Source organism: Eucalyptus grandis, chromosome 6 (assembly GCF_016545825.1).
Source record: "Eucalyptus grandis isolate ANBG69807.140 chromosome 6, ASM1654582v1, whole genome shotgun sequence".
NCBI lineage: Eukaryota > Viridiplantae > Streptophyta > Magnoliopsida > Myrtales > Myrtaceae > Eucalyptus > Eucalyptus grandis.
Window position 1 is genome coordinate 9,286,871 of NC_052617.1, and position 27,750 is coordinate 9,314,620.

At 41.8% G+C, this 27,750-nt stretch overlaps 4 protein-coding genes across 4 annotated transcripts; 1 reads left to right on the plus strand and 3 right to left on the minus strand.

Annotated features, from left to right (window-relative positions):
- Nucleotides 1-6,265: 6,265 nt before the first annotated feature.
- Nucleotides 6,266-8,025, minus strand: LOC104433993 (beta-1,6-galactosyltransferase GALT29A). The gene has a single exon (XM_010046927.3). The coding sequence runs from the start codon at nt 7,676-7,678 to the stop codon at nt 6,503-6,505; it is 1,176 nt and encodes a 391-aa protein (XP_010045229.2). The 5' UTR covers nt 7,679-8,025; the 3' UTR covers nt 6,266-6,502.
- A 1,859-nt stretch (nt 8,026-9,884) lies between these two features.
- LOC104433994 (beta-1,6-galactosyltransferase GALT29A) lies at nt 9,885-11,603 on the minus strand. The gene is given in 2 exon segments (XM_010046928.3): nt 9,885-10,889; nt 10,892-11,603. Coding segments are annotated over 2 exon segments (1,323 nt in total). The 5' UTR covers nt 11,373-11,603; the 3' UTR covers nt 9,885-10,047.
- Nucleotides 11,604-19,486: 7,883 nt separating this feature from the next.
- Nucleotides 19,487-20,803, minus strand: LOC104433995 (zinc finger A20 and AN1 domain-containing stress-associated protein 3). Its single transcript, XM_010046929.3, is given in 3 exon segments — nt 19,487-20,005; nt 20,007-20,343; nt 20,519-20,803. Coding segments are annotated over 2 exon segments (516 nt in total). The 5' UTR covers nt 20,330-20,343; nt 20,519-20,803; the 3' UTR covers nt 19,487-19,812.
- Nucleotides 20,804-22,426: 1,623 nt separating this feature from the next.
- LOC104433998 (protein SUPPRESSOR OF K(+) TRANSPORT GROWTH DEFECT 1) lies at nt 22,427-27,488 on the plus strand. Its single transcript, XM_010046931.3, has 8 exons — nt 22,427-23,085; nt 24,303-24,408; nt 25,644-25,842; nt 26,121-26,189; nt 26,277-26,351; nt 26,450-26,548; nt 26,635-26,790; nt 27,138-27,488. The coding sequence occupies exons 1-8, from the start codon at nt 22,605-22,607 to the stop codon at nt 27,201-27,203; spliced, it is 1,251 nt and encodes a 416-aa protein (XP_010045233.2). The 5' UTR covers nt 22,427-22,604; the 3' UTR covers nt 27,204-27,488.
- The last annotated feature ends 262 nt before the right edge of the window (nt 27,489-27,750 follow it).

The window sequence follows — 27,750 nt, forward strand, 5'->3', positions numbered from 1 at the left end:
CCGGGCCCCCCGCGGGGGGGAGGGTGGGGGTGTCGTGCAAACTCCGATGGTCGACAGATCTGATGGAGAAGCGATTTGTCCAACGACGATTGCATCTCATCTCCTTCATTCCCAACAATCTGGTCATGTGACGGGTTGCGGCATCATCCTCAAAGAGCCTCTTATTCCGTTTCTCATGTGATATCGATAATGTTGGATTGAGAAAGGAGAATTCTCTTCCGTAGTTATGTTATGTATCACAAAATTAGAAGGGTAGATCATTAACCTAAACCTTAGATGGAGGGCTAGGGCAGCTGTTGCAAAATGAGAACTCTTGAAAGTTGAAATCGGTGGGCTCTCTTCGTGCGTGTGAAATGATACCCACAAAAGCGGCTCTTTTCAAAAAGAAGATGGGAAGGCATCATGATCTATCATCCCGAATGGATTCAAAATGTATTAAAATATTAAGAGGCGGAAGAGGAACAGTGAAAACCAGTGAATGGGTTTTGCTTCCTCAATTAGGAGGATTGACCGACTTATAAAGCGAACGGGGAAAACTAACAGTGGTCGTGCAAATTGTTTAATGTAGTACCAGCCACCATGCTTTGTCGGGAGAGAATTCGAAAGCTCGAGATTTGGGAAAGAAAAGGAAGAAACGCCATGTAGTTCTACACCTTAAAACTACATGAAAACCCTTTTAGCAACCAGATCATTTGATGATGAAGCGCCCACATTCCGTGCTTAAAATCTATAGACGAGAAGCGATCTTGCTGCTCAAACCATGTGCTGTCGAAAGTTCGTGCGACATGAGAGTCCAGGATGGCGATGGAGTATATATGTTCATTTGCTAATGCCTTAAGTGAAGAGGAAGAATACAATGAATACTCTCCAGGATGGTGCTGGCATCACGGCGTTGTTAGCTATAAATTCTGACGGTGCTATCATGACCGCAAATTTCAGTTTGTAAGAAGATAAGCAACTGGAAGTGGATCTTTATATGGCGATAAGTGGTGCTGAATCCTTCAATATTTTAAATCTGTTGTAGATCGATGGAATACGAAGTAAAGTGGTTGATGAAAATAAAGGTAATGACGAGAATGAGACCTAGAATGTGCTAGTGAAGAAGGAATCATCATAACACCAAAAGAAATGGAACTTGTGTTACATTGCATAAGTACAGAAATTTCCTCTCTTTTTTCTTTTTCTTCTTTTTTTTTTTTTTTTTTTAATACACGATGCAGGGAGAAGAAGCAAACCACCTCAGACGGGTATGGATGGGGAGTTTAATTCTTTACACGGAGGCTTACGAATATTCCAACAATTAGGCTAAAGAAGTAGGATTTGGCACTAAAGTTTCAAAATCTTAGAAAAGGAAAAGTAGCAAGCAAAAAGCATGGGCGTGATTTTTGTCACATTCATCAAAGGCACAAGATTGAAAAAGGGGTCAACTAAGCTAATGTGGTTTTCCAGCGACGGTGAAGAATCCTCTACTGGAGTCTCTAATTAAGAAAACAAGAGTTCCAAACCACCTTTTGTCAAGCACAAAAAAAAAAAAAAAAAAAAAACGATAATTAGGCTAAAGAAGTAGGATTTGGCACTAAAGTTTCAAAATCCTAGAAAAGGAAAAGTAGCAAGCAAAATCATGGGCGTGATTTTTGTCACATTCATCAAAGGTACAAGATCGGAAAGGGGTCGGTTAAGCCGACGTGGTTATCCAACGACGGTGAAAAATCCACTACCGTAGTCTCTAATGAAGAAAAACAAGAGTTCCTTTCAAACCAACTTAAGTCAAGCACAAAAACATGAGGACCCGTCTAAATGTACGATAATATCTTCAATAGTCTCCAAAAAAAAAAAAATGTTTCTGAATTTTTCTATTTTATAAATTTAATAAAAATCTCTGTTTAGTGAGGATGTTTTCGTACTTGTTATTTAATTTAGTAGTTAGATTTGTTACGGATTAATTTTGTCCTTGATTTCTTTCTTATTCGTACGGAAGTGGAGCAAATCCCAGGCGAATTTTCATTCAGATTTTCCGAAGAATTCGAGAAAAAGAGTTGGTGGTGGAGATGGCACTGCCGTAACTTAATCGTCTCCCTTATCCAAATCTACGCCAAACTAAAAGTCGAGCACATAAGGGTGAATGGGCCAGGGTTCTACATATTGAGGAGCCCGCAAAAGATGAGGCGGGTCAAGTACGGCCCGTTTTTTCAAGAGTAAAAGCTCGATTGAGAGAGAGAGGTCCTTGTCCGTAGGGAGACTGAAAATCCTTGTCTAAGTTTGGACGTGTCAGATCCGAGCCGTGGCGAACGGAGCACCAAGTCGACTCGTTTGATGAGTCCGGATTGGGTATGGGCCGGAGATACGTGCGACCTCGAGTCGAGAGACAGTGTTTTGGATGGAACGTCCCGAGCTTCGAGTGAAATTACGGCCGGGGCGACTTTGAGTGGCAGAAGGAAACTAGAAGTTGAAACTCCCCTCCAAATGCAAAATGAACTAACTAGATAGAATGTTGCGGGCTTTCAAAAGTTCCATGAGAATCGAGAACACCCACTGGGGGCGCTTAATCGTTCGTCATCGTGCCTCGGTGCAATCTTTCGTTCGATGAGCGAACCAAACTCGCATATCCCTAAACGGATCAAACCCGCTACCTCTAAGTGGCAAATGCCATCGTTCTTTTGAAGAGGCACATGGTGGGGTTTGACAGTGAGTGGCATCAGACACATGATTTGAAAAATTTCTGTAGGGCATAGCAATGAATGACTATGGACAATGCATTTCTTTCAAGGAAAATTACCAAAGCAGTCCTAAATATATTGCAATTATTCAAATTCAATCTTAAATCATTTTTTTCAGACCAATTCAATCTGAAACATTTTGTAATTGCGTCAATTCAGTCCATCCGATCAATTTTGGCCAACTGGCGCTAACGTTGACATCGGCCGCTAAAGGAAGTGAAGAAAAAAAAGAAAAAAGAAATTAGTAATAAGTTTCAAAAAAAAATTATTAAAAATTGTTCACGTTAACGTTTGATGGCTAATAAAAAATGGCCAAATAGACTGAATTGATACAATTACAAAAGGTTTAAGATTAAATTGACAAAAAAATGTTTAAGGCTGAATTGGAAAAATTATAATAGGTTTATAACTGTTTTTATAATTTCCCTTCATTTCGTGATGCCTAGATAATTTTGAAGGAGATTATTTTGAATAATTATGCATCTCTTGACAATCATGGGTATGAAACTCTTTCTGGATGAGAACATGTTTATTTTGATTCGAGGAATACCTAGTAAAATCTCCCACATGATATTCAAATCTCGCTTCTCTCTGTCCCCAACAAAAGAGGGAACATGCTAAGCAATGCATCCTACCTGTTCTCTCCAGTAATTACTTTGAGTTCTTTCCTTTTGAAGTTACTGCATCCACATATGACTTTAATCCCATATTTTCTACACCCTTTGATCGATTATGTCCAAAATCTAGAGAGAAATCGTGAATTCGCTAGAGATCAAAAGGCTTTGCTCGTATAAATGATGGGAATAAATCGAATGGTATCTTGAATTGCGATTCAATTATGCAAAGTAACCCTAGATTAGGAGCAAATATTGCATGAACCTAATTAATATACATAATTGAATCTAAACTGTCAAATCTGGTGAGACCCATTATTTATTTTCATTTTTTGGTGAAGTAATAGTTTATTGAGCTTTAACCAGAAACTGTACAAAGCGGATCGGCACCAAAAACTTACACTCATAAAGACAAATTAATCAGAACGAGTGAAAGAGTGTCAACAAAAACAACAAGTCAAGACCCATTATTTTTTATGGTTCAAATTGGATAAAAAAAGAAAACACCCGGAGTGCCAAAATTTAGCACGGGGGAGATTTAAGTGCCAATAGTTAAAAAAGTATCGATTAAGTGCCACTTTTTTAAAAAAATAGAACACCTAAGTACCAAGTTCATCGAAAGTGGCCAAAAATTTTACATGGTAATTCTTTTATAATATAATTCACTTACGTGACATGTTGGAGAACTAAGTCCGCAACGAAGAACTAAAAGGATGTTGTTTTGTCTTTTTTTGAATTTTAATATAAATATCAATTAAATTAACATATTTATATTAAATTTTTTATAATATATATATATATATATATATATATATTTTAAAGTATGAGAAGGAGGAGGAGCAAAAGGCAAGGGCTTAGTTCGTGTCGTCGCCTCCCCACCATCGCCAAGAAGGGTCGGCGACGATAGGGGAAGGGTCAGTAGGGGTCACTAGGTCTTGGTTAGAGGTTAGTGACCCCAGCCAACCGATGGTGAGGGCTCGCAGGCCCTCGCCCAAATCTGGGCCAAGGGTCGTTGGCCCTCACCCTTGCCACTTGTATTCTTTATCTTTTTTGAAAAAAAAAAAATAATTTATAATTTAATTATCTAAACATATCAACAAAACGATATCATTTTTACACTTGTTTTTAGTCACGTCAACGTGCAAAATGACGTGATTTTGTACTTATCTTACCAGAAAATTATCATGTCAACTTTTGATGGAATTTTCTCCCCGATAGCACTCAACTGATTCATTTTACTCTAATTTTGCCACTTAAATATTATTTTCCTAATTTTCAATATTTAAGTATTCTTCTATGTCAAATTTTGACACTCCAAATGTTCTTTCGTCGAAATTGAGTTTCTCCAGATGTTATTTCGTGGAAATTGAGTTTCAATAGGAATACCAAGTCAACACAACGAATTTCTCCTCAACCACACGTTCAACCACACGTTCGAGGCTGCACAGCCACTTTACGAGCGTACATGAATTCCAAGGAGGATCGCTTTGGATTGCGTATTTATATTGTTAAGGCCCACCAAGGTGATATGAACTTTAAAGCAACATCAGGTCATTCTCGAAAGAGGAAAGCCGGAGTTTTGCAACCACATCATTTGCCAACCCTCAGTCCTGTCCGCGGAGCGATGGCTGCAACAACAACGTGAATAGAATGGTAACCGCTGATTGACCTGCTTGAGCTCGCAACTGTAGGTCAATCTCTTGCCACAAGGAGAGAGAGAGAGAGAGAGAGAGAGAACAAGAAGAACGGCAAGACTTAATGAAGCGAAAGCGACCCATGAGTCAGGGGAACTCACTGAGAGAAGCAAATAACGTTTCAGAACAGCTTAAAACCACTGGAATCAGATAAGCGGCTCTGGCTATAGCCTAACTAGCATATCCCTTCCAAAGAAGAGGAGAAGTCGAAGATTGGATTGGAACCTTGGATCTTGAGGATGGGGTGAGAACATGTGATTCGTGTCGGAATCACTGGGCAGTTGTCTTACTCAACACGCTGAAATTAAACCTCGCCCGAAAGAAAATCTGGATTACGCTCTTCCACCAGAAGCCTCACACAACTGATCCTCACTGCTAGTCTCAAAATTTACTCTAATCCTCTCTTCTCCTTGTTATGAACTTATGCTTCACAATCACAAACACATGCATTACCAGATGGCGAGCAATAGAAAGTATTCTGCCGGTTGGCATTTAACAGCAACTTGTAGATGAGATATGATCGCAGTTCCGATAATTATTTCACCACTTATCTTGTCATGTCCATAATGTCAATAAAATATACAAATGAGAGTGAGGAGATAATAAAGAATAACCAAGTCTGGAATAAATGAAGGCATTAGATGCTAGGAAGACAGGGAAAGAAGAATATCCAACACATAGTCCATATCGTCAAGCTCTTGAACAGAGATCAAAACGAAAAATCATGACAGTTCAAAAGAGATGGTTCTCTTTTCCCAGCATCTAGCTTTGACGAACTAGTTGCTTCGCCCAATATTTGCACCATAGAAATCTTTGGGGGAGATCACAGTATCATGTTTATACTGAACAGTTTATGTACATCCTCGGACAGGCGACTTTGGAAAACACAAGTTGGGTTTTTATAAATCTAATTTTTCTGGTCATATGAATGGACAGTCTCAGTCATCCTCTTATGCTCAGTTTATTTTGCAGAGATCAGCATACACGAAAACTTCAATAGGAAGGAAGCACCCGCTATTTGCAAGTGAATATCTCGACTACTTTTTAGACAGAAGCAATCCCAATTTTCATATTAAAGAATCTTCAACAAAAGAAACTTTTTAAGTCATATGAATTTCCTGACTTTTCACATGGCTACTGCTGATCCAATTAGAATCTTCACATCATTGAGGAGATTTATCAATTCCATGAGATTAACTCTCCAAATTGGGCAATTCAGCTGCTGTGCCATGGGTAAACATAACCAAAATGAGTAAACCAACTTTTATTCGTCTAAGACAATCTTGTAAGAAGGAACGGGGCTAACATCTAAACAATCTTGTAATTTGCATATTCTGACATTTAATTCCATGAATATCCCGTGGAAGATTACAAGTTACAACATGAGCACGTTATTTCAATCTTGACACATTGAAAGACTGACCTATTTCCTCAAAGACCGAAAACTGAAAACAAATACAAACCAACCAGTGCAATTTCACTGATAGATAGTCACAGGAGGAAATTTGAACTTATCTGAAATAAATGGTATTGCTTGAGGCCTCTCAACCAAATCGTGATAGAGCTCATACTCTGCTCGGTAGTCATGCAAAGTCAGCTCGCCCTTTTGATTGGTGTAGTAATGATGCTTGGCCGACTCCGACTTCCCAAAGCCAAAAACACTGACTCTGTCGCAAATTCCTAAAGCCAGCATTATGGCTTGCATCCCCGAGGAATAGTGGAAGAACACCTTATCATGTGACGCATCCCATGCTTCCAAAGGTTTCCCCGTCTCATTTGCAAACCGCCGCACCGAATAGTACTTAACGATCCGTGCACACAACAAATCAAAGCTCGGATCAGTGACAATCAAGGGCGCTTTGTGAGAGGAGTTACACATCGTACAATCGAGCAAATGCACTGGTTGGCAGATATACATGACGATCGGAACATCCACTCCGTAAGGGTGGCAAAAGCAACGTTCCCTCCGCGCACAAAGATGCAAAATGTTGCTATTTACAAATGAAATGGTGGTCTTCGACCCGACATTTCTCTCAAAGCCCTTGATTTTGGCATTGTTCAGCCTAATCACCGCCTCGTGGCTATCGATCAACTCCCCGTTCTCGCTCTGCAGCAAAATCCCACTATTCCCAACAACAGCACAAGACGCATACCTCCTATCCGAGACCACCAGACCACCGTGCCTATCAAGCGGATGCTTCACTAGTCTAATCAAATCATTCATTACATCAGGCTCGAACCGCTTCTTCCTCGACCAATCCTGCAAATTCCTCCTAAAATCCTGCACGTACCTCTGATACCTCGGCGCCAGCGACAGCTGGACAACCATGTTAATCCTCCCGTTGGGCTCGAAGTTGGTGAACCTCCTCCGAGCTGCGAACCTCCTGAACTGCGGGTGTCCGAGGAACTTCCCGTCCAACAGCTGCTGGGTCTCCCTCCTGAACTTCTCATCGGCGCCGTCGATCTCCGCGTACCTAAGCAAGGAGGAGTTGAAAACCGGCGCCGGGGGCCGCCGCGCCGCCGCGAGCCCGTACCGCTCGAGCTCGAAGGGGCCGACGAAGCCGCGCCGGAGCACGGCCCGGAACGCGAGGGCGACGGCGAGGAGCGCGAGCAGCAGGATGCTGAAGAGGTGGCGCGCCCGCCGCTTCATCATCGGCGGCGGCTCCTCCTCCCGGGGGGGACCGCCCGCGGCGAGGCGGCGTCGCTACCGCGGCATCATCCGAGAAGACCGGGGATTCGCAGGAAAGCGACGGCGGCTGACCGGCGACGCCCGACGGGGGGGAGAAGGGATTCCGCCGCGCGTGGTGGTGGGGGGAGGGAGAAGATGCGGGATTCAGGATTCTGCGGCAAGATTCGAGAATCGAGAATCGAGACGAACCCTAAACGAAATTTTTTTGGGGAAGAAATTTTTCACTGCAGTAGTGCGTGTGGAAAGTGGTGGAGGATGAACGCGCTACGGAGCGAAGAAGGGGAGGAGGGCGTCATTTAATTTGATAATTTTCGACGCGGAATTCTTCCATCTTTGTTTTTTGTTTTTTCTTTTTTTTTTGGGTGTGTGTTTTTCAAATTGCAATGATTTTTGTGTGTGTTTCTGTCTTTCTTGTTTTGGCAGGCCACGAGAAATGAATGACGGAAAAGGATGCTGCTGCGCCCCCGCCCAACACGAAAATGGCGTGCGGATAGAATTTCGATTTCGATTGGACCACCTGGGATTTGAACAGCCGTTGGGCGGCTGGTCTTGTTGGCTCGGGGACGGTTACCGAAGCGAGGACGTTAGTTAGGTATGGATTTCAGTGAACAGAGACGGATGGAGTAACTAGGCAAGTACGCATCCGAAAGTCCAACTGGGTGTTTACGAAACATTGGTGATTTCAGAAGATGGCAATGAATAGGAGGAGCATCTCTTTCTTTATGTTATCGAGAATCGTGAATATCTTGCTCGCGTGGAGTTTTTCTAACCCCAAAAGCTTTGTTTAATCACCGGCCGAATCTCTCGGTTGATGACCGGCCTTTCCAAGCGAATGATGTAACTAGCATCCGGTAGTGTCTTTGCATGATGCACTGACAATCCGAAGGTCTCGTGTTCCGCCGGCTATTATAGGACTTTTTCAGCTATTTGTTCATTCTTGACTGGTGATCTTTATATGGGCGATGTTTACCGCCAGGACAAAGTCCTAAAACGGGCCATAAGTCAATTGGGGATCGAAGGTTTTACTTTGGTCGATTGAGGAGTTAAGATCTTAAAAAGAAAAATCACAATCGAGAATCAAATCTCGAGCTCATCATCAATGGAATGAATTTTGGGCATTTGTCGCATGTTGTCTCCAACAGTTGAATTCCTCCGACAAGGAGCTTGAGGCCTAATTGGAGCTCTTTTTAGGATATTATGTACCCAATCGATAGCCCAAGCTAAAAAGGATAAATGAAACGTGTATCTAAAAAGTATATAAATACCATAATCAAGCAACATGGGATATTTCAAGACCTTAATTAACCAATAGCTAAAATCTATGACTCTAAATCAACACTTATCCCCTTTTTCACAGACTTGTGCCCACCTTGAACTTTCACTTACATTTGCAATGCTTAAAAGTGAAGAGTGGGGTTGTCGCAAGTTTGCACACCGCAACTTTTTAAGTAGATGAAAAATATAGCCTCTCTTTATCGGAAGAAATGCACCAAAACTCCGTAAGCCCGTTGTGAATGTGCAATAAAAGTTCCGAAACTTTTAATCAAGTCCTAATACTCTTCAAAAAGTGAAATCAAGTACCAAATTCGTAAACAGGAGGATACTGTCCGAGGGACTTTGAAGAAGAGGCTCTAAAAGAAAACAAAACCGTCACGTTCTCCTGTTGTTCTTAAGAACTTAACGGGAAAATGCTAATGAACGTCACGGCCCATTGGACCCACTAAGCCCTAATGGGAAACTTGCGGGGACCAAATCAATGCCATGATGGCCTTGAGGGCCCAACTATAACCGTTAGCGACAGGAAGCCCACTGTCTGCTTCGTCCCGTCATGTACAGAAATGGCAAGAGGCAATCATCCCCCAACTCAATTCATGTAAACGTCCTGTCAACGGACATTCGATTCATATGAATTCGCTCTATCTCAATCGTTGGATCATGCGAGCCTTATGTGTGGGGTCCATATTATTCAACGACCCATGTGTTCCGCTTCACATTTCGTAGCTAGGAACTCGGCTAAGTGATGAAAGAAAGAGCCGGATCGGATCGGGACAGGAGGAGAAAGACCTTCGTCACGATCCGTCCGATTCTACTCTCTCGAATGCCATTCCTAGTCTCTCCGGTATCTCTACCAGTGCCGACAGACGAGCAAGAATCAAAAACGATGCGACTGTAGGTGGAATTTGCAGGAACATTTCTTTTTGGACAAGCCGGTGGGAAAATTACAGTTTTTGTAACATGAGCAAACTATACCAATCGTGTGACGAATCGAAGGGTGGAACAAAATCGATCCCAAGATCCGAAAAGAAAAGAAAGAGAAGAAAAATCGACCAACTTCATCGATAAATAGCCACGGGAGGGAACCTGAACTTAGCTGAAACGAACGGGATCGCCCGCGGCTGCTGCGCCAAGTCCCGGTACAGATCGTACTCCGCCTCGTAATGGTGCAGACCCAGCTCGCTCTTCTGGTTCGTGTAGTAATGGTGCTTCGCGGCGGCCGACTTCCCGAACCCGAAGAGGCTGACCCGGTCGCATATCCCCGCTGCCAGCATCACTGCCTGCATCCCCGAGGAGTAGTGGAAGTTGGCGGCGTCGTGGGCGGCGTCCCAGGCCTCCAGCGGCCGCCCCGTCTCCGCCACGAACCGCCGCAGCGAGTAGGACTTCACTATGCGGGCGCACAGCACGTCGAACCGCGGGTCGGTCACGATCAGCGGGGCCTTGTGGGAGGCGTTGCACATGATGTAGTCGAGGAAGTGCGCCGGCTGGCAAATGTACATCGCCATCGGGACGGAGGGGCCGTAGGGGTGGCAGAAGCAGCCCTCCCGCCGCGCGCAGAAGTGGAGGATGTTGCTGTTCACGAAGGAGATGGTGGTCTTCGACCCGACGTCGCGCCCGAAGTTCTCGATCCTCGCGTTGTTCAGCCGTATCACCGCCTCGTGGCTGTCGATCAACTCGCCATGGCCGCTCTGCAGCAGGATCCCGCTGTTGCCCACCACCGCGCAGGAGGCGTACCGGCGGTCCGAGGCCGGCAGGCCGGCGTGCCTATCGAGCGGATGCTTCACCAGCCGAACCAGATCGTCCATCACATCGGGCTGAAACCGCTTGCTCCGCGCCCAATCCCGCAGATTCCTCCTGAAATCGAGCCAGTACCGGTAGAACATCGGCGAGCGGAGCGTCGCGGCATGCCCCGGGAGTTTCTCGCCTTGGGGTCGTGGTGGTTGAACCTCCGCCAAGTGCCGTAGGTCCGGAATCGGCCGCTGCTCGCGAGGTCGCCTTCCAGGAGCTGCTCGGTCTCCTTCTTGAGCCACTCCTCCGAGGCGTCGATCTCGGCGTACCGAAGCATGGACGAGTTGAGGTCCGGCAGCGGCGCTCCCCGCATCACCGACTGGGCCGCGCCCTCCAGCTCGAAAGGCCCGCCGACGACTCCGCCAGCGCCGACGCCTCCGCCGCCGATGACGCCGCCGCCGCGGCGCAGCAGGGCGGTGCGGCAGGTGAGGGCGACGGCGAGCAGAGCGAGGAGCAGAATGCTGAAAAGGGGGCGCGCCGGCCGCTTCATCGGAGCGGGCGGGGCGGGCTTAGACCGGCGAGGGGCCGCCGCCGCTATAGATGGCGGCGGAGGAGGAGGAGGAGGAGGAGAAGCGGCGCGGTTGAGCTGGCACATTGGGGTATCAGATCCATGCGAGAGGGAGGGATGAGCTGGGAAGTGGAAGGAAAGTAAAGGGGAAAAGGAAGCAGGGACGGAATGCGGAGCGGAGGAGAGCGAAATGGGGAAATTTAAAGAGAGGAGATGAACCCTAATCGAAGGAATTTTGGAGGAAGGGAGGGAGGACGGCGACGGAGGATCGGCGGGGGACTGGTGGAGGCAGGGATTGGGGGAGTGAGGGTGATGAATTTGTGGGGAGGAATGTCGCGTGAATCTTTTGTGCGAGCGGGCGGGCGGGCGGGCGTGCGGGCGTGGGAGCGAGTTGGCGACGCGGCATGAACGACGTTGACCCTTTTTTGTCCGAACGAATCGAGGAGATCGGCTCGAGACGAGTTTCGGCGTTGAAGAAAATGGTCGGGCGGGTAAGTTAGTTATTTTGATTGGGCGAAGTCTCCCCGAATCGGGCAAGGCTTTGTTTGGCCCCCGTGGAAATTTTTGAATCGATTCGCCTTTCAGCCGCCTAATTAGAGACGTGACCGGGTCGGGTTCTCTTTTTTTTTTAGGAGCAAGGCAGATACAGGGTCGGGTGAAATCTGGGGCGGGATCCGCCCTGGGTGGGGGTAAAAGATTCGCATTGGCGAGGCGATTGAATCACTCAAAAAGCATGACGTCTTGTGTTTGATTAAGAAAAGGCATGGTAATAGCTTTGATTAAGATGGATATGAGTTGCTTATGATTGAGTGGAATAGTTAATAAGTTTGCTGATTCAGAATTTGTATGGCACGATTATTGGAGGTTGTACAAGGTATGTGAATGACCCATAACTTATTTCCAATGTCAAAGATGATAGAGAAGTTTAGACTAATAAAAAAGAATATGATCCGGATCTAACTTTTGAGCATCTATAATTTACTTTAAAATTTATTGCAAAGCTTTAGAGTGTGGTATTCTAATTTACCCTAGCCAATTATTATGAAGTATGGTTGTCATTGAAAGAAGACAAGATAAATTAGTAATGGTTAATAAGTAAAACTCATCGTGTGAAGTTTTGTCTCTCATCGTTAGTGATCACAATCAACAAGAACCGAGTTTTTATTTTATTTTTCTTTTCAATTTTCACATAAATAAAAAGGAATAATTGATTTAAAAATTTTCAATCATTGTGAGATTGAGCATTGAAATCAACTATATTTTTCAATAAGACCTTCTTCATAAAATACTCTTTGATCTACTTAAATCTCAGGATTGTATGTAAAATATGGTATAAGTTTATAAATTTTAAATTGGTCTCTATTGTTCTCTAATTTGTATTTTTCAAAAACTCCAAGGACATCGTGATTTCAGACTCAATAACCTTTGCTTTGTTCTTAAATTAATTTTTTTGGGACCACGGGTTTTGTTTTAAACTATCACCATACAACCCATAGATTGGATTGACCCCTTTTTAGTGGGTTTTCTTAGTGTTATCTTATGCTTTCTCCCAATAATAAATAAATAAATAAATAAGTAAGTTTCTTGAAAGGTTCTTACTAACTTCCGCGATATCAATTAAGGCGAATCATCGATTGAGACATATAAGCAACACTCTTTTTCTCTTTTTTCTTTTTGCCATGGACCTACAAAACGAGTTTAATCATTTGGTATCCCAGCGCATTATTTTTCACTCCCATCCAAATACAGTCTGTCAGTCGCCTAAACTGGGCGGAGTTACGGGAGAAGCTGAATTATTTAACCCACGGATAATCAATTCAGGAGCCGAAATAAAATAATAAAATTGAAAAGCAAGTAACCTCGTGCCCATCTAGGGACGGTGACCACATGTCTAATTAATTTATTTGGGTCGATTATTTCGAGGGCGACCTTTACTTCGCCAGACCGCTTTAATTTGTAATACTAAATTTCATAATAAAAAAAGTAAACAAATCAGAGAGGATGATGATTCCTTCGCAAGACGTGGAGTAATACCTTGCATTCGAGTCCACTTTGGAATCTTTGAATAATATTTTGGACCTATCCCTTTGATCAGAAGACCTAGCTCCTTTATTCTATACGTCGATTTTTATTTTAATTTGTTACCTTCATCGTAATTTAAAAGAATTATTCTCCCAGTGAGTCGGGTCAAAAAATTGTTAATGTCATTGTTGAATTGTCGTAAGAAGTATTAAATTTACTAATTAAACCACCGAAAGGAATTGACTTCCAATAATTTTCTCTTTGTCCGGCTTCCCAAAGTTTCGCGGTAAATTCAAAAAAGGACAGCTAAAAAGAAACAAATTGTATCACGTCCATGCTAGATATTGAAATTAAATAGTTAGCTTAATTACTCATGCCCATCTCATCACAAGATCACCTATTTTAAATGTTGAATAAGGACAGACGATATTGATTGTATTAGTGGTTATTCAAATTACAGATTTTGAGGGTTCTTCATCACTTGTCCAAACTCCCCGTTTTCTTTGTTAGGCTTTGTACATTTGATAGTGCTGAGCATTGGTTTTATCATCACTCGAAAGTTATGACTCATCGTTTTTGTAAAGTCAAACAAGATTAATTTGATCGAGTTGAAATTACCTAAGTATAGAGACGGAGAAATTTACAAGAAAACCATAGGTAAGCCTCGAGATACTACGGTGGAAACACCCTTTGCAATCATGAATCGTGTAATATTCACTTGCAAGACTATGTTTATGATCATTTGATCATTTCTTCGCTGCGTGTTGTGGCATCAACAATTAAACAAGTAGAGACCATATGAACGATATTGCATATAGCATGGAGCTTTAGAACTATATTACGCCAATTTGAAGTATTTATGATTTCTAAAAATTCTGAAAAACAAAAATTCGAATTTTCCCTTTGTTTTTTAGATACCACTATTGTCAACGGATAAAGCAATGAGATATAATTGGCTTTCATAGCCGGCAATGAACCCTATAGTTCCAAAAAAACAGTTTTCTAACCAATATAATATCTTTCCTAGAGACATGAAGTTATCGTGTTTTGACGAAAACTAGAGCAAATTATTATTCCCGTGAAAAGCATTTCACACGACAATGGGATGTTACATCAGACCAAAAAAGAAAAAAAAAAATGTGGTTGTTACATTAAAATTTTGAATATTCGTAGTCAATCTTTTACTCGTGCTAATTAGCGTCACTTCCTCTATTTGTTTATGATTTAAGAATCACTATTCAAGAAATTTTGAATATTCGTAATAAATCTTTCACTCATACTAAACTCAGTCTCTGAATTGGAAATCTAGCCATATAATTTGTTTTTTATGGGAAAATAAAATGATAAATTAATAAAAAGCACAAGCATAGCGAATATTATCTGAATTTCTAGCTATAAACTAATATTAATCCATGTTTTTCTATTTAAAAACTAGTCCCTTGATTCTCCCTAATTTAAATCTTAGAAATTTTCCAAATTTTGGAGCAGAAGGGTGATGGAATCTAGGGAAGGTTTATCCAAATTTCTGAAAGGAAGCCTAATGAAAAACACACCTTTTCGGCTGACACCCTTGCTTACGACATTTTAGGATTAATATATGGCTTGTCGAAAGTGCCCACTGTAAAATGGCAGGCGATTTATTATGAAAGATCAGTACAACGTCATTGTCAGAATATAGGGAACCCACTTTATTGTCAAATCAAACTATTCATTTTCAAAGATGAATCACAGATCACGTTGAGTGCAACTTACAACTCCTTTGTAATAATTTGTCAATTTTGTAAAATTTTCCAATAAAAAAACTTGTCAAATCAATTTCTCTGGTTGCTTCCGGAGAAAAGTAAAAGGAATGAGAAAAAAAAAAAAAAATCATTTGTGCTTGGCTCTTCAATTTGTTATGTCAACTCGGCTATGTTGAGTTAGGCTACATTAAAAAAAAAAAAAAAACTTAATATAGCTGACGTGATATCTAATTATCATTGGTTCTCCCACGTGGCACATTGACATGGATAACTTGTAAATTGTTGTGTTAGCAATTTCCAATATCAATCGATCGGAAGAACTCTCCCATAAAGATTTAAAATTTCATTGGCCAAATTGAAAAATCCATGATTGGATTAATAAATTGTACAATATATTTCAAGCTAATTGAGTAAATTTTCCTTTCGAGATAGGATGTAAAAGCAGCTATTAAGAATTAGTTTCGTATTTTTAATTTTACTTTTACAATTCAATTGAGAAAAAAAAGCATCAATGATTGATTTGCATGCGCATTACCTATCATCATTCTAACCAACTTATTTAGTTAATACTAGTCAAAGGAGGTGATAATAATAATTATATCTATCCATACAGAATATTAAGTGTTTACACAAAAAATGATCAACTTTTGGTTATTATGGACAAGAGATAAACTCAGTTTTTTTTTTTTTTTTGTTCTAAAGACGAGAGATAAACTCAGCAGATGATTGCAAAGTTTGGTGAATAGTGAAAATCATTGATGAAAAAAACAATCGACAACTTGATGGGTAGCGATATTTTCAGATATTTAAGCTATTTGAAGAGTATCAACAACTAAATTAATTATCAATAGCAAACATTAGTTAGCTAGAATGAAGTCATCTACATCGACATTGAAGTATAGATTGAGGAAGTCGGTCACAATAACTACTTAGAAATGAGAAGACATAGCGATGTAAAATTTGGAACCGAAAACTCCAAAGAAGTGAATAGGTAGCTAAAATTGTTCAAGAACTGCTTATAGGAAATTACGTGAAGACTATAAATTCTAGAGTTTGTGTAATATAGATGCCCCAAACCGCAACAAATAAACAAATAATGTTAGTTTTCAATTTTTGTATTAGAGTTATAAAGACACATCTCTACTATGATCAAGTCAATGGTTGTCAATGTGATCAATGATGTCATCTCCAAGCATGCAACATTCAATCAATCCTTACCGATTCAATCAAACATAATGGCTTCCAATATGTTTGACGGTTGTCAATGTGATCAATAATGTCATCTCCAAACATGCAACATTCAATCAATCCATACTGATTCAATCAAACATAATGGCTTCCAATATGTTCCTTCAACTCTTAGTCAACCGAATGATGGAAATAATATAAGCCACATGATCCCACCACTAGTAAGGATTTTACGAATGCTTGGAAATCCTATATACCCTGAACCCAGGGGCAAAAAGGTCAAGTCTATCAACCGATGCACCCTCAGCTTAAGGCGTATAAAAGGCAAGTTTATCAACTTGCATATCTTGATCAAGTTGAACTTGTATAACAACAATTAGGTGCCAACAGAGGAATGGTCAAGCTAGTATATAAAAAGTTAGATTTGGATTGGGTTGACATTATGCCTTACCCAAGAGAATTCAAAACTTCTAACTTTGTTGTTTTCACTAGCGAAGATGACCAATCGACTATTGAACACATTGGACCATTTATTGCACAATGTGGAGAAGTATGAACAAATGAATTTCTTTTTACTTAATATACAAATTTATCTCTTAATTCAATCCACACTTGGGTCGAGATGGAAAGGCAATGTCATTTTTAATTTTATAGAATGCTACATGAGGTATCAATTGCTGATTTAGCTAGAATCTATCAATATGATAATGAGTTAGTCGATCAGTTTTCTAGTCAATTCAAGAGGGCCAGGAATAAATGTCTTACTTCTCTCTTAGAGAAGGAATTCACAAATTTGCCTTTCCATAAATAAAAACTTAATCTTAGAGAAAAATTCAAAGGTTGAAGTTTTGCTGATTTATTCCAATTTGCAACAAGAGCGCCTAAGTATGAGCAACTATTCAAGGACAGAGTTAGCGAGTCACATGAAGACCTTACATAGGACATGCCTTGTATGAAAAAAAAATGTGTGATGAATTTGACCAAGATAAAATTTGGCAAGGAAAAATCAAATTTGTCAATGACAAGGGGGCACATGATGACTTTTAGTTATTTAACTTAAAAGAATTGAATGAATTGAATAATCGATGAATGATTCATTTCTTTTGAGATGAGGCATTTGTTTACACAAAAAATGAAACTTTTGGTTATTATGGACAAGAAATAGATTTAGTCAATGAGAGCAGAGTTTGATAAATAGCAGAAGTCATCAATGACAAGAATAGTTAACAACTTAACTATTAGCGAAATTTTTAGAAATTTAAGCTCTTTTGGATGAGTGTCGACAACTTGAAGAGTATCAATAATGAGGAAGTTATCAACATTAAATATCACTTATCTGGGATGAAGTCATCGACATTGAAATTGACATATAGGACGAGGAAGTTATTCATGTGAATTTAGTTTTCACCTGAATATGAGAAGTCATGGTGATGTGAAGTTATAGAACCAAAAACTCTGAATATGTGAAAGCATGGCTAAAACTGTGCTTATGGTTATAAGTTCTAGTGTTTTTATATTGTAGAAGCCCTTGCAACAAACAAACGAAACATGTTATCTTTTAATTATCTTTCAGTTCTTGTATTGTAATATAGTTGTAGTTTTCATATTTACTGTCGTCTATCAAATCTTGCCATGTATCTTTGCTATTGTTTTCGGGTGCTTAGTCGTCCATTAAATTTCAACATTGTATCTTTATCTTTTTTTTTTTTTTTTTTGGGGTAAGGAGTATCTTTATCTTGTTTAATGTTGGTTAAATACTAAAAAAGCATATGTACCTGTAATATTTCTATCTATAATATTTCTATTTGGAGTCACCATAAAACCTATCACCTTTAACAAAGACCGAAGAATAACTTTTGGTGCAAAATATTTTGCCGCCGACGCAAATTCCAGCAAAAACATTATCTTTTTCTATTTTTTTTCAACTCTATCGAGCAAATTAACATGTGATATCCAACGTCAAAGCCTTTTATTTTAAACTGGTTATTACCCTTAATATGACGTGACATTTTAAAACTGACTCGGCTTACAGGCCGACTCAAGCTAAGCAAGTCCAAATGGAAAAGCCCGATGGTAGAGTTTGGTTCGATACGGGCCCTAAGAAGTAGAAGAAGGTGAAAGGTCATTTTGCAATAGAAGTGTTGCTATCATCGAGGACCAAGTGGAAAGTGCCGACTTGGCAAAGGTGGAGATGTCGGCCGGGAAGCTCCAGTCGGGGAATACGACCTTGAACAGCCGCAAGGCAGTGATCCTTGCACGATGAGAGGAATCGATGGTGATTAGCTGTCGCGATGATGGTTCTTTTGCAATAGCAAGTGTTGCTATCACTGAAGAAGGCGAGGTAATATAAATCTTGGTTATTTAGAATTCTGATATATCCGAATTGAGTTCCATCCCACCGGTGAGATTTTCTTGTACCAACATTATTTGAACATAATTCGGATGTTATGTTGCCAAGATATCGAATGAGACAGGAGTTATCCCACCAACCTAACTATAGGTAATACCATAGATAGACTAGGCCACATCATCGATATTGGTAATAATCGTCTCGTCAACTAAGAAAGCTGTCGATGGTGTTGCCTCCGTTATACTTTCTGGCCATCGGTTTGCGATTTCACTCGCTAAGCCTAAACCGGAAAGGGATCTTCAACTTTATGATTACCCCCCCTAGAATCCTTCAAAATTGCCGAAGCACGATATCAAATGATTTTTCCTAGCTCCCTGAGTAATAACGCATCAGCAAAAATCATTTTCATCCCAATTAACACGACTAGCAAACGACCCACGTTGTATCAACACCTATGCCTCACGTCATCCGCTGATGTTAACAAACCCATTTCATCTTCCCATCTCCGCCCACTTTAAACTACCCAATTAAAATACGCATCTCAGAGCCCAATTAAAATACGCAGACAAGCCCAATTAAAATACGTATTTCAAAAGCTTCCGACCCGGGCCACGTCTCGCACGAGGTCGATTAGTCTACCAATTCATGCTTATCCACGCCCCCTCGTCCTTAAGATTTCATTATATTTCCCGCACCTACTATTTCCCAATTGTTCAAACGCAGAATTTCGCTAGGGACCGCGATTGAAGAAAAACACTAAAATAGGGCGAAAAGTCTGAAATTTTCGAGCGCTGTAGTTCTTGTTAAACAACCAATTTGCTCATCGTTTCGGCCAATTTCGGATTTTTTTTAATACCTTGTCCCCCGGCGGAGCGGGACGGGACAAATAATCCTTCGTATTTTCCGCCAACCACCTCTAATAATTGTCGCGTTAATCGAAAGAGTAAATGACAAGGAATTTACTAGAGTATCATGGAATTTACATGCACCACCGTACCAACACGTCTCCAGACTTTCCACCGACCGGACCCCACTCCCACCCTACCCCACCAACCAGGCGCCGGCCGACGACCACCGCCCGACCCTAGAGCCGACCGCCGCCGCGGCCGCCGGAGCCCCCTCCCCGACGACAACTGAATCCCCAAATTCCAAATCACACAGATGCAATTCAAGTTTTTAAACTTGGACGACAAATATAATTCGATGAAAAGAAGGTTGTTCCCAATCATATCTTGTCCAGCTTCTCGGCCTTCACGATCGGGTTGGCCTTGGAGATCTGCTCCCTCCCCAGGCCCTTGTAATCGAACCCGCAGTCGTGCTTCTCCGGGTACCGGTGCGACCCGCAGAAGGTCATCCCGCACCTGCACTTGAACCCCGTGAGCCCCACGCGCCTCCTGCACGTCGAGCACCGGTTCGACACCGCCGGCATCGGCGCGCCGCCCCGCCGCCACGGCCCCCTCCGGCTTCGCCTCGAGGGCCACGGCCGCGACCTTACAGTCGACGGCCGCGGCCGGCGGCTCGACGATCGAGGAGGAGGAGGAGGAGGAGGAGGAGGAGGACGGCGAGGAGGAGGAGGAGGACAGGGTCTGGTTGAAAGCGAGCTTGGCGTTGGAGGACTGCTGCTCCTTGAGCTGGAGGTCGCGGTAGCACTTGGAGCAGAAATCCTGCGTCGCGGGGCTGCCGAAGAAGCCGCAGTTGTTCGCGCAGAGGCGCGGGGCCTGGCACCGGTGCTCTTCCGCCATCTTGCTTGTCCGACCTGCCAAACCACCCACACACACACACGCCAAATCAAGAGCGATTCTCAAGACCCGATCCCGAAAACCCACGATCGAAACAGCCCACCAAGCAGATCCAGATCTACCGATCTAAGGGCTCCCCTTTTCCTCCAAAAAACACCAAACGAAATCACCTCGAACGAAGGAGACGCTTACCTTCTTTCGGGGGCTGATCGGGGGGTCTGGTTTTGCGAGGGATGAACGGAGGAGAGGAGGGCAATATAGATCGAGAGGGTTTGGGCTTCGAGAGAGAGAGACGAAAGGTGGAATCTTTGGAGAGGTGCGATGGGAAGGGAAGATTGGAATGGAGGACAGGAAGGGGAGGGGGGAGAAGGCTGGGCTAAAAAGCAAGGCAAAGCACCTCCACACAAAGGCGGTTTTCGGGATACCTGGTCCCTCGCGGTGAAGATTCCAGACGCCTGCTCCTCTCTCCCTCTCTCTCTCTCTCTTATCTTTTTAATTTCCTTTCCTTCTTTTTCTCTTTTTATTTTTCTTTCCTCTTTTTTCGTCATTTATTTCCGTTTCTTTCTCTCTCTCTTCCTTTCGGGGTTCGTCCTGATAATTATTATTTTAACTTCCCTACCAAACGAAAAGAAAAAATGTGTAATTTCCGCGTCTCTCTCTCTCTCTCTTATGCTTATCTACGCGCTTACGACGTCATCGCCCGCGCGGGCGGTGGGGCAGCCCGTCGTTACGGCGTCGTTCGGCGGGGCGTCTTCTCGAAGCCGTTCCAGCCACGCGGACGCCACTCCCGACGAATCAAATCAAGTGGCCGTGGAATGTAACGTGATCGTTTGAACAAACTCATCATTTGATGAAAGGTTTTTTTTCTTTTTCTTTTTAACAAAAAAAGGGAGATAAGGGTTTTTTGAAAATGCATTTTCGAGGGTTATATCTTGACAGCATGGCGACTGTTGATATCAAGTGGCCGTGAATATAACCTTCGATCATAAAATCTTTTTGAATTTACGCGTGATGTTTATCGCAAAACTTAAGATAAATGAACTTAATTACGATTGAATTATATAAAACAAAATGACCTTTAATATGGATGCAAAAAACATAAGCTTATTAGTTTCCTGATTTGAAATGGGGAATACATCGTTGGTGGTAATGAATCAGGGTATCAACAAATTAAAATTAAGAACCAAATTAGTTGGCGCCAAGCTTCATCAAGTTTCAATTGAAAAATTGACTCGCTTCTTATTTGTTTTGGCAAATATTAAAAGTTCAAAATAAGTATTGTTTGACTATAAAACATATTTCGTTTAAGTGACTATGTAGTTATTTCTCCATGTCAAATATTAAAGGCAAGACACAAATGTTAATGAATTCGAATTTAAAAAAAAAAAATTGAAAAATTCGACTCCAAACTAGTTCCATGGAAGAATTGAACCAAACAACAAAGGCCTGGAAAAATGAATCAAATAGCAGATGGTTCTCCCAAGAACAACCCTAATGCGAATTCGATTGGCTTGTTATGACCAACTTTCAACTAAAACTGAGTTTGATGCTCCCACACCTAGCATTAATAGATTTAATCTTGTGGCGCATATCTTCTAAATTTTATATTTAACTCGAGACACCTTTAACCCTTTATAACATACAAATATCGACTCAAAACGCAATCCCCTCCAGTCAATTATATAAGTTATCTTCTTCTTTTTTTTTTTTTAACTTTTCTCATCAAGACGCAATCCCCCTCCCAGTCAACATACATATATTGTATTTTTCTTTTCGGTGCCTATACTTTTCTGATCTATTTTCTCTATAACTAATCACGCATTGCCACGTGGTCTGGTCACTAGGTATTATTTCCCAAAAGTCAACGTCGCGGGACGCATTCACAAACGATTTCAAAATATGTGGGGGGCAAATTGCAAAAATTCGGGCCATCACGGGTAATTCGGCAAACTCCCACGACTTAGGTCGGTGAAAAGTGAATTGCCCCTCTTCTTGATTCCATTTACGAGAACCTATTCGAAATTCGAAATTGAAATAGTATTTTATATTATCTTAAAAAAAATAAAAAATAATAATAATACAAAGACTCTCCTCGTTCAAGAAGAAAGACTCTTTCGTCCGCCGGTTCCGTCAAGCAACCCGATTCACGAACGGACCAAGCAACCGGATTCCGATTCCCTCCGGCTTTCCTCCGATCGCCGCCGTCGCGTCCGGCGCCGCTCCTGCGATCTCGGAATCTCTCCATGCGCGGCTCGCCGGAAGCGTCCGCGATCGAGCCATGTACAGCAACTTCAAGGAGCAGGCGATCGAGTACGCGAGGCAGGCGGTCCAGGAGGACAACGCCGGGAACTACGCCAAGGCGTTCGCGCTCTACATGAACGCGCTGGAGTACTTCAAGACGCACCTGAAGTACGAGAAGAACCCCAAGATCCGCGAGGCCATCACCCAGAAGTTCACCGAGTACCTCCGCCGCGCCGAGGAGATCCGCGCCGTCCTCGAAGGCGGCGGCGGCGGCGGGGGCTCCGGCTCCTCCTCCGGCGGGGACCCCGCGGCGGCTTCTCGGCCCAATGCGAGGCCCAAGGACGGCGGCGAGGGCGGGGACGACGCGGAGAAGGAGAAGCTCCGAGCTGGTCTGAACTCCGCGATCGTGAGGGAGAAGCCGAATGTGAAGTGGGGCGACGTCGCGGGGCTCGAGGGCGCCAAGCAGGCGCTTCAGGAAGCTGTCATTTTGCCTGTCAAATTCCCCCAGTTCTTCACCGGTAAGTTGGAATTCGTTGATCTCGGATTTTCCCTTGTCTGGTTGGATCGTTTAGTTGCTTTTGAGCCGGCTCTGCAAGTGCATTCTTTCCTGGATTCTAACAGATTGTGATGCTAAACACGCATTTTTCTTCGTTTCGTCGATTGATGATCTTATTGCTGAAGGACTGCTCTAGAGCATGCTTCAGAATTTAGTGCCTGACCCCCTTTGGGAAGTTCTGTCTTATCCATCTTAAATTGAAGCTTGCATGTTTGGAATGGCCTATCCATTTCACGGTGTATGTTGCGACGAATGGTATCGTTGCGAAATGAAACAGGGTCTGCACATTGCTGTTTTGTGAAAGTCAAACCGAGTGGCCAAGGCACCAACTAAGTATGTTCAACATGGCTATTGCTATCCTTGATATTTGATTGAGAAGCGCACTCTTGTTCTGGCTGCCGTGCATTGCTTTTTGATGTTTCTGGCTTCAGCAGCATCTGCTCTGATTGTGAATGTTAAAAGAAAAAACAACAAAAGCAAATGGTAGTCCCCTCTCTGCTTACAAGGGCTTTTGCAGACTCTTGTTGGGGAACCAAGTTGCATCATGCTGCTTCGTGAAGGCTGACGTTGTTAACTACCGGTTGTGGAAATGTCTAGGCATGGAGCCCTCTTGTTATCATAGCCACCGCGTGAGTCACTGCATGAACTCTATGGAAGCAGTCTTGCTATCTATTCCAGAAGAAAAAAGATTCAAAAAGTGAGAAAATGGCATTTGCTTCATTACTGGACTTTAGTGGTCATGGAGTTGGTTGGTCTCTTACAGGCTTTAAGTAGATCTTAGCATGACCAGATAGCATAAATTTGTATTTTTGGTGATGAAGGCACAGAATCTGTTTGTTGTTCAGTACTTCAACTGAAGGAAGGTGTTTGCCTCGGCTTTAGATAAGTCCAATTTACCAGTTTCATTTATCAGAAGAGACATTGCCGGCCTCATTTTTAGTTTGCTTGCTCTTCTGATATGATGTAATATAATCAGCCTTTTCTTTTGATGAGAATTTTTTCTTCCTTATTACTATCACAGTTTCAGAAATTTTTACCCGACGAGATCCTCTCTCTGACGATGTTTGTGAAGTGCATTATCTTCTTGACATTGTATTATTTCACGTCGCAAATCATTGAGTGGTGTATCTATGCATTAGTGGTGGTGATTCTTATTGTATTATTCAACTGTCATTTCAGGGAAGAGGCGGCCATGGAGGGCATTTCTTTTGTATGGTCCACCAGGAACAGGGAAGTCATATTTGGCAAAAGCTGTGGCAACAGAAGCAGACTCTACCTTTTTTAGGTAGCCATCATCAGGCAATTTAATAATTTTACCTTTCCAAAAGGGACCATTTACTATAGTTTTGGGGGATTTTTGGTTGAAATCAAAATTTAGTTAAGGTACAGTGTAGTTTTGTGTACAATCCTCCAGATATTGACATTTTGGATTCTGTGCTTGTTCTACAAAGTGGGACCTGTGCGAATCTATTAGGCATACATTTATATTCGTATGATGTTTGATAGGACAACACCATGGTAAGTCCCAAATGATACAAGGTTTTAGCTGGTAAAAGTGTGGGTCTATCTTTCCTTTTACTGGAGCTGTCGATACTGGAGTATGTATTAGAGAGGGGCATATGATGTCTATACTCTTGTATAAGTACATTGTCATGCAGTGTGATGTAGCGCAGATTTCAAGTTTATAATGTTTTTTGCAAATTTTCTTTTGCCATATTAGTTGCAAGTAATTAGTCAGAAAGGCTTACATTTCCCTTATGCAATCAGGTCAAGTGATAAATTAATGTTGGAACTTGCAACACTTATTTCAACATGAATGGGCATATGCTTTGTCATTGCATTCGGAATTTGCAGAAGAAATTGAGAGACACCTCCATCAGTATTTTGTTCCCTATGTCTTATCTATTCGTTTATCTTGTTGAATTTTCCTTCACTTTTGAAATCCTACTAATCCTCCTTACTTCTAGAATAGTTCAGATTGTTTTCCTTCCTTGGGTGGATGGTAAAGTTAAACTTTTGCGGAGTTGGATTTGTTCTCATCACTTTGCATGTTAGATATTTCATTATCTCTCGTGAATCTCATGGACCCCTTCCATTAACTCCGCTTCCTGAAAACATCTTTCTGGTGGTCCTTTCTCACAGAGTTCTCTGGCAAGTGCCTGTAGATTTGCGGTTTATTTTAGTTGCAAGCACAGATGATTCCATTTTATTCTGCTAATTTGAAAAGAGATTGTGAAATGTGCTTCTTTGCAATTAGGAATCTGTTTGAGCTGCACTTGTAGCTTCTCTAATCACCATCGCAAGATATACTACAGCAAGCTTTTTCATACTAAGCCCACTTTTTCCAGTGCATATTTGCATTTAAATAAGATCAATTAATGTCTGGCGATTTTGGATGCATTTGTGTATGTGTTGAGTCTCAAATATCTTCATCGCCAATGGAAATTCTGTAGTTTAGGTCATATTTATGAGTCTAATGCCAAGATTGTGTCATTTATGACCTGACTTTTTGGTGGCTAGTGTTTCTTCTTCAGATCTGGTATCAAAGTGGATGGGTGAAAGTGAGAAGTTAGTTTCCAATCTTTTTCAGATGGCTCGTGAGAGTGCTCCTTCAATTATCTTCATTGATGAAATAGACTCTCTAAGTGGCCAACGTGGAGAAGGAAATGAGAGTGAAGCTTCTAGACGTATTAAAACAGAAATTCTTGTCCAAATGCAGGTTAGTAGAGATTTCTGTTGCCACATGGTTTCTCTTTTATATTGTATGGATGCCCATATTTGTTAATAGATCTTTGTAATGCCTCCTCTGTTGCTTGTATAATAGAACATTGGTGAACTGAATGGTTACACGAAGCGGCAATTGTTGATAATTTGAGAAGTTGTTTTTCTTATACTGATGATGGGGGAAAAATCTCCAGAACTGGTCACAGAATGAATTAGATCCTCTGCTGGTCTGAGAATTAAAATGGTTTTATTATATGAATCGCTTTCTTTCAGGGTGTTGGAAACAATGATGATAAAGTTCTTGTCCTTGCAGCAACAAATACTCCTTATTCTCTTGATCAGGTAAATGGATGTAGGATAAGATGTTTCGGTGGTTTTTCTGGGTGGCCCATCACGTGATTGTTTCTCATGATTATTGACAAACTACAGGCAATCCGCCGGCGCTTTGACAAGCGTATATATATTCCCCTACCAGATCTTAAGGCTCGGCAACACATGTTTAAGGTATTGAAGTTCTTCTGTAAGTACATTGTTTCGAAAGTATACTGCAAACTAAGTATAGTTTATTCATGTCTTTCCTATGGATTTGTAAATGTGAATAGGTGCACTTAGGAGATACTCCTCACAATTTAGCAGAAAGTGATTTTGAGAGCTTGGCTTCGAGGACGGGGGGATTTTCTGGTTCAGATATATCTGTTTGTGTAAGCACAACATAGAACAGCTTTCCTCCCTTATTCAAATTATCAGCTTATCTCTTGGCCAACTCCATCTATTTTCACAATGACAGGTCAAGGATGTCCTCTTTGAGCCTGTTCGGAAAACTCAGGATGCCATGTTTTTCATGAAGACTTCTAATAGTATGTGGATGCCATGTGGACCAAAGCAACAAGGTGCTGTTCAAATCACCATGCAGGACCTGGCGGCCGATGGGCAAGCTGCTAAGGTATTAGTGAAACCTTTCCTGCTATGAGGATATTCATTTTGAAAAATGAGAGAATAGACATTTTAGCTGATGCTTGGAGCAATGGACAGAATTTTTGGTGATCAAAGTGATGCTTGATATGAGATCCTCCATGCTTTATATATACTAAAATATGCCACATCGGCACTGTTGATCTGTTGTGACTGGTGACTCAATCGGAAGTTTCTTAGTTTAGCAAAATGCATATGGTTATAGTCGTTGGAGAGACATATAGCCTATCATGTGAACGTGCTTATCTCAGAAACATTAGAAGTGAGTGCCTACGTTCTGACTATTAAGTTGTTTTTTGTGTTCAACAACTGATGCAGATCATTCCACCACCGATCTCAGAACAGATTTCGATAAGGTGCTTGCGAGACAGAGACCAACTGTGAGCAAAGCTGACCTTGAGGTTCATGAGAGATTCACAAAGGAGTTTGGGGAAGAAGGTTGATTGGGTTTTGATTGATTTTATACCGAAAACAAGGTTGATCACCTGGATTTGTATGTAATTGATACCCGTCAATCCCCGTTTCATTCCATTTCGTTTTTGCTTCTGCAATCAGGCCGATGATTTGCTCTTCCCATTTTCTGTATTCACAACTGCTAAGTTTACTTTTTGCAAATTGCTTTTATTAACTTGCAGAAAGAAGTAATTTGAAAAGGTTGTTTCGGAAATACACACAAGACCGTGTTTTTTGACCCCAAAAAAAAAAGAGACTGTTTGAATTACATGCCGCAAAGTCCATCTTTGTCTAGTATTTCTTCTCCGGCTGAGAGAAAAAAGCGAGGTTCGACTTCGGTTTGGTCATCAGGCATTTTGAAGCTGCCAACTTGAAGAGCTTTCTCCGCATGCTTGGCTCCTTCCTGCTGTTCTTAAATAGACCAGGGAACCTTCTGCATGTCTCAACAACGATTAGATTACAGCAATACAACGTAAAT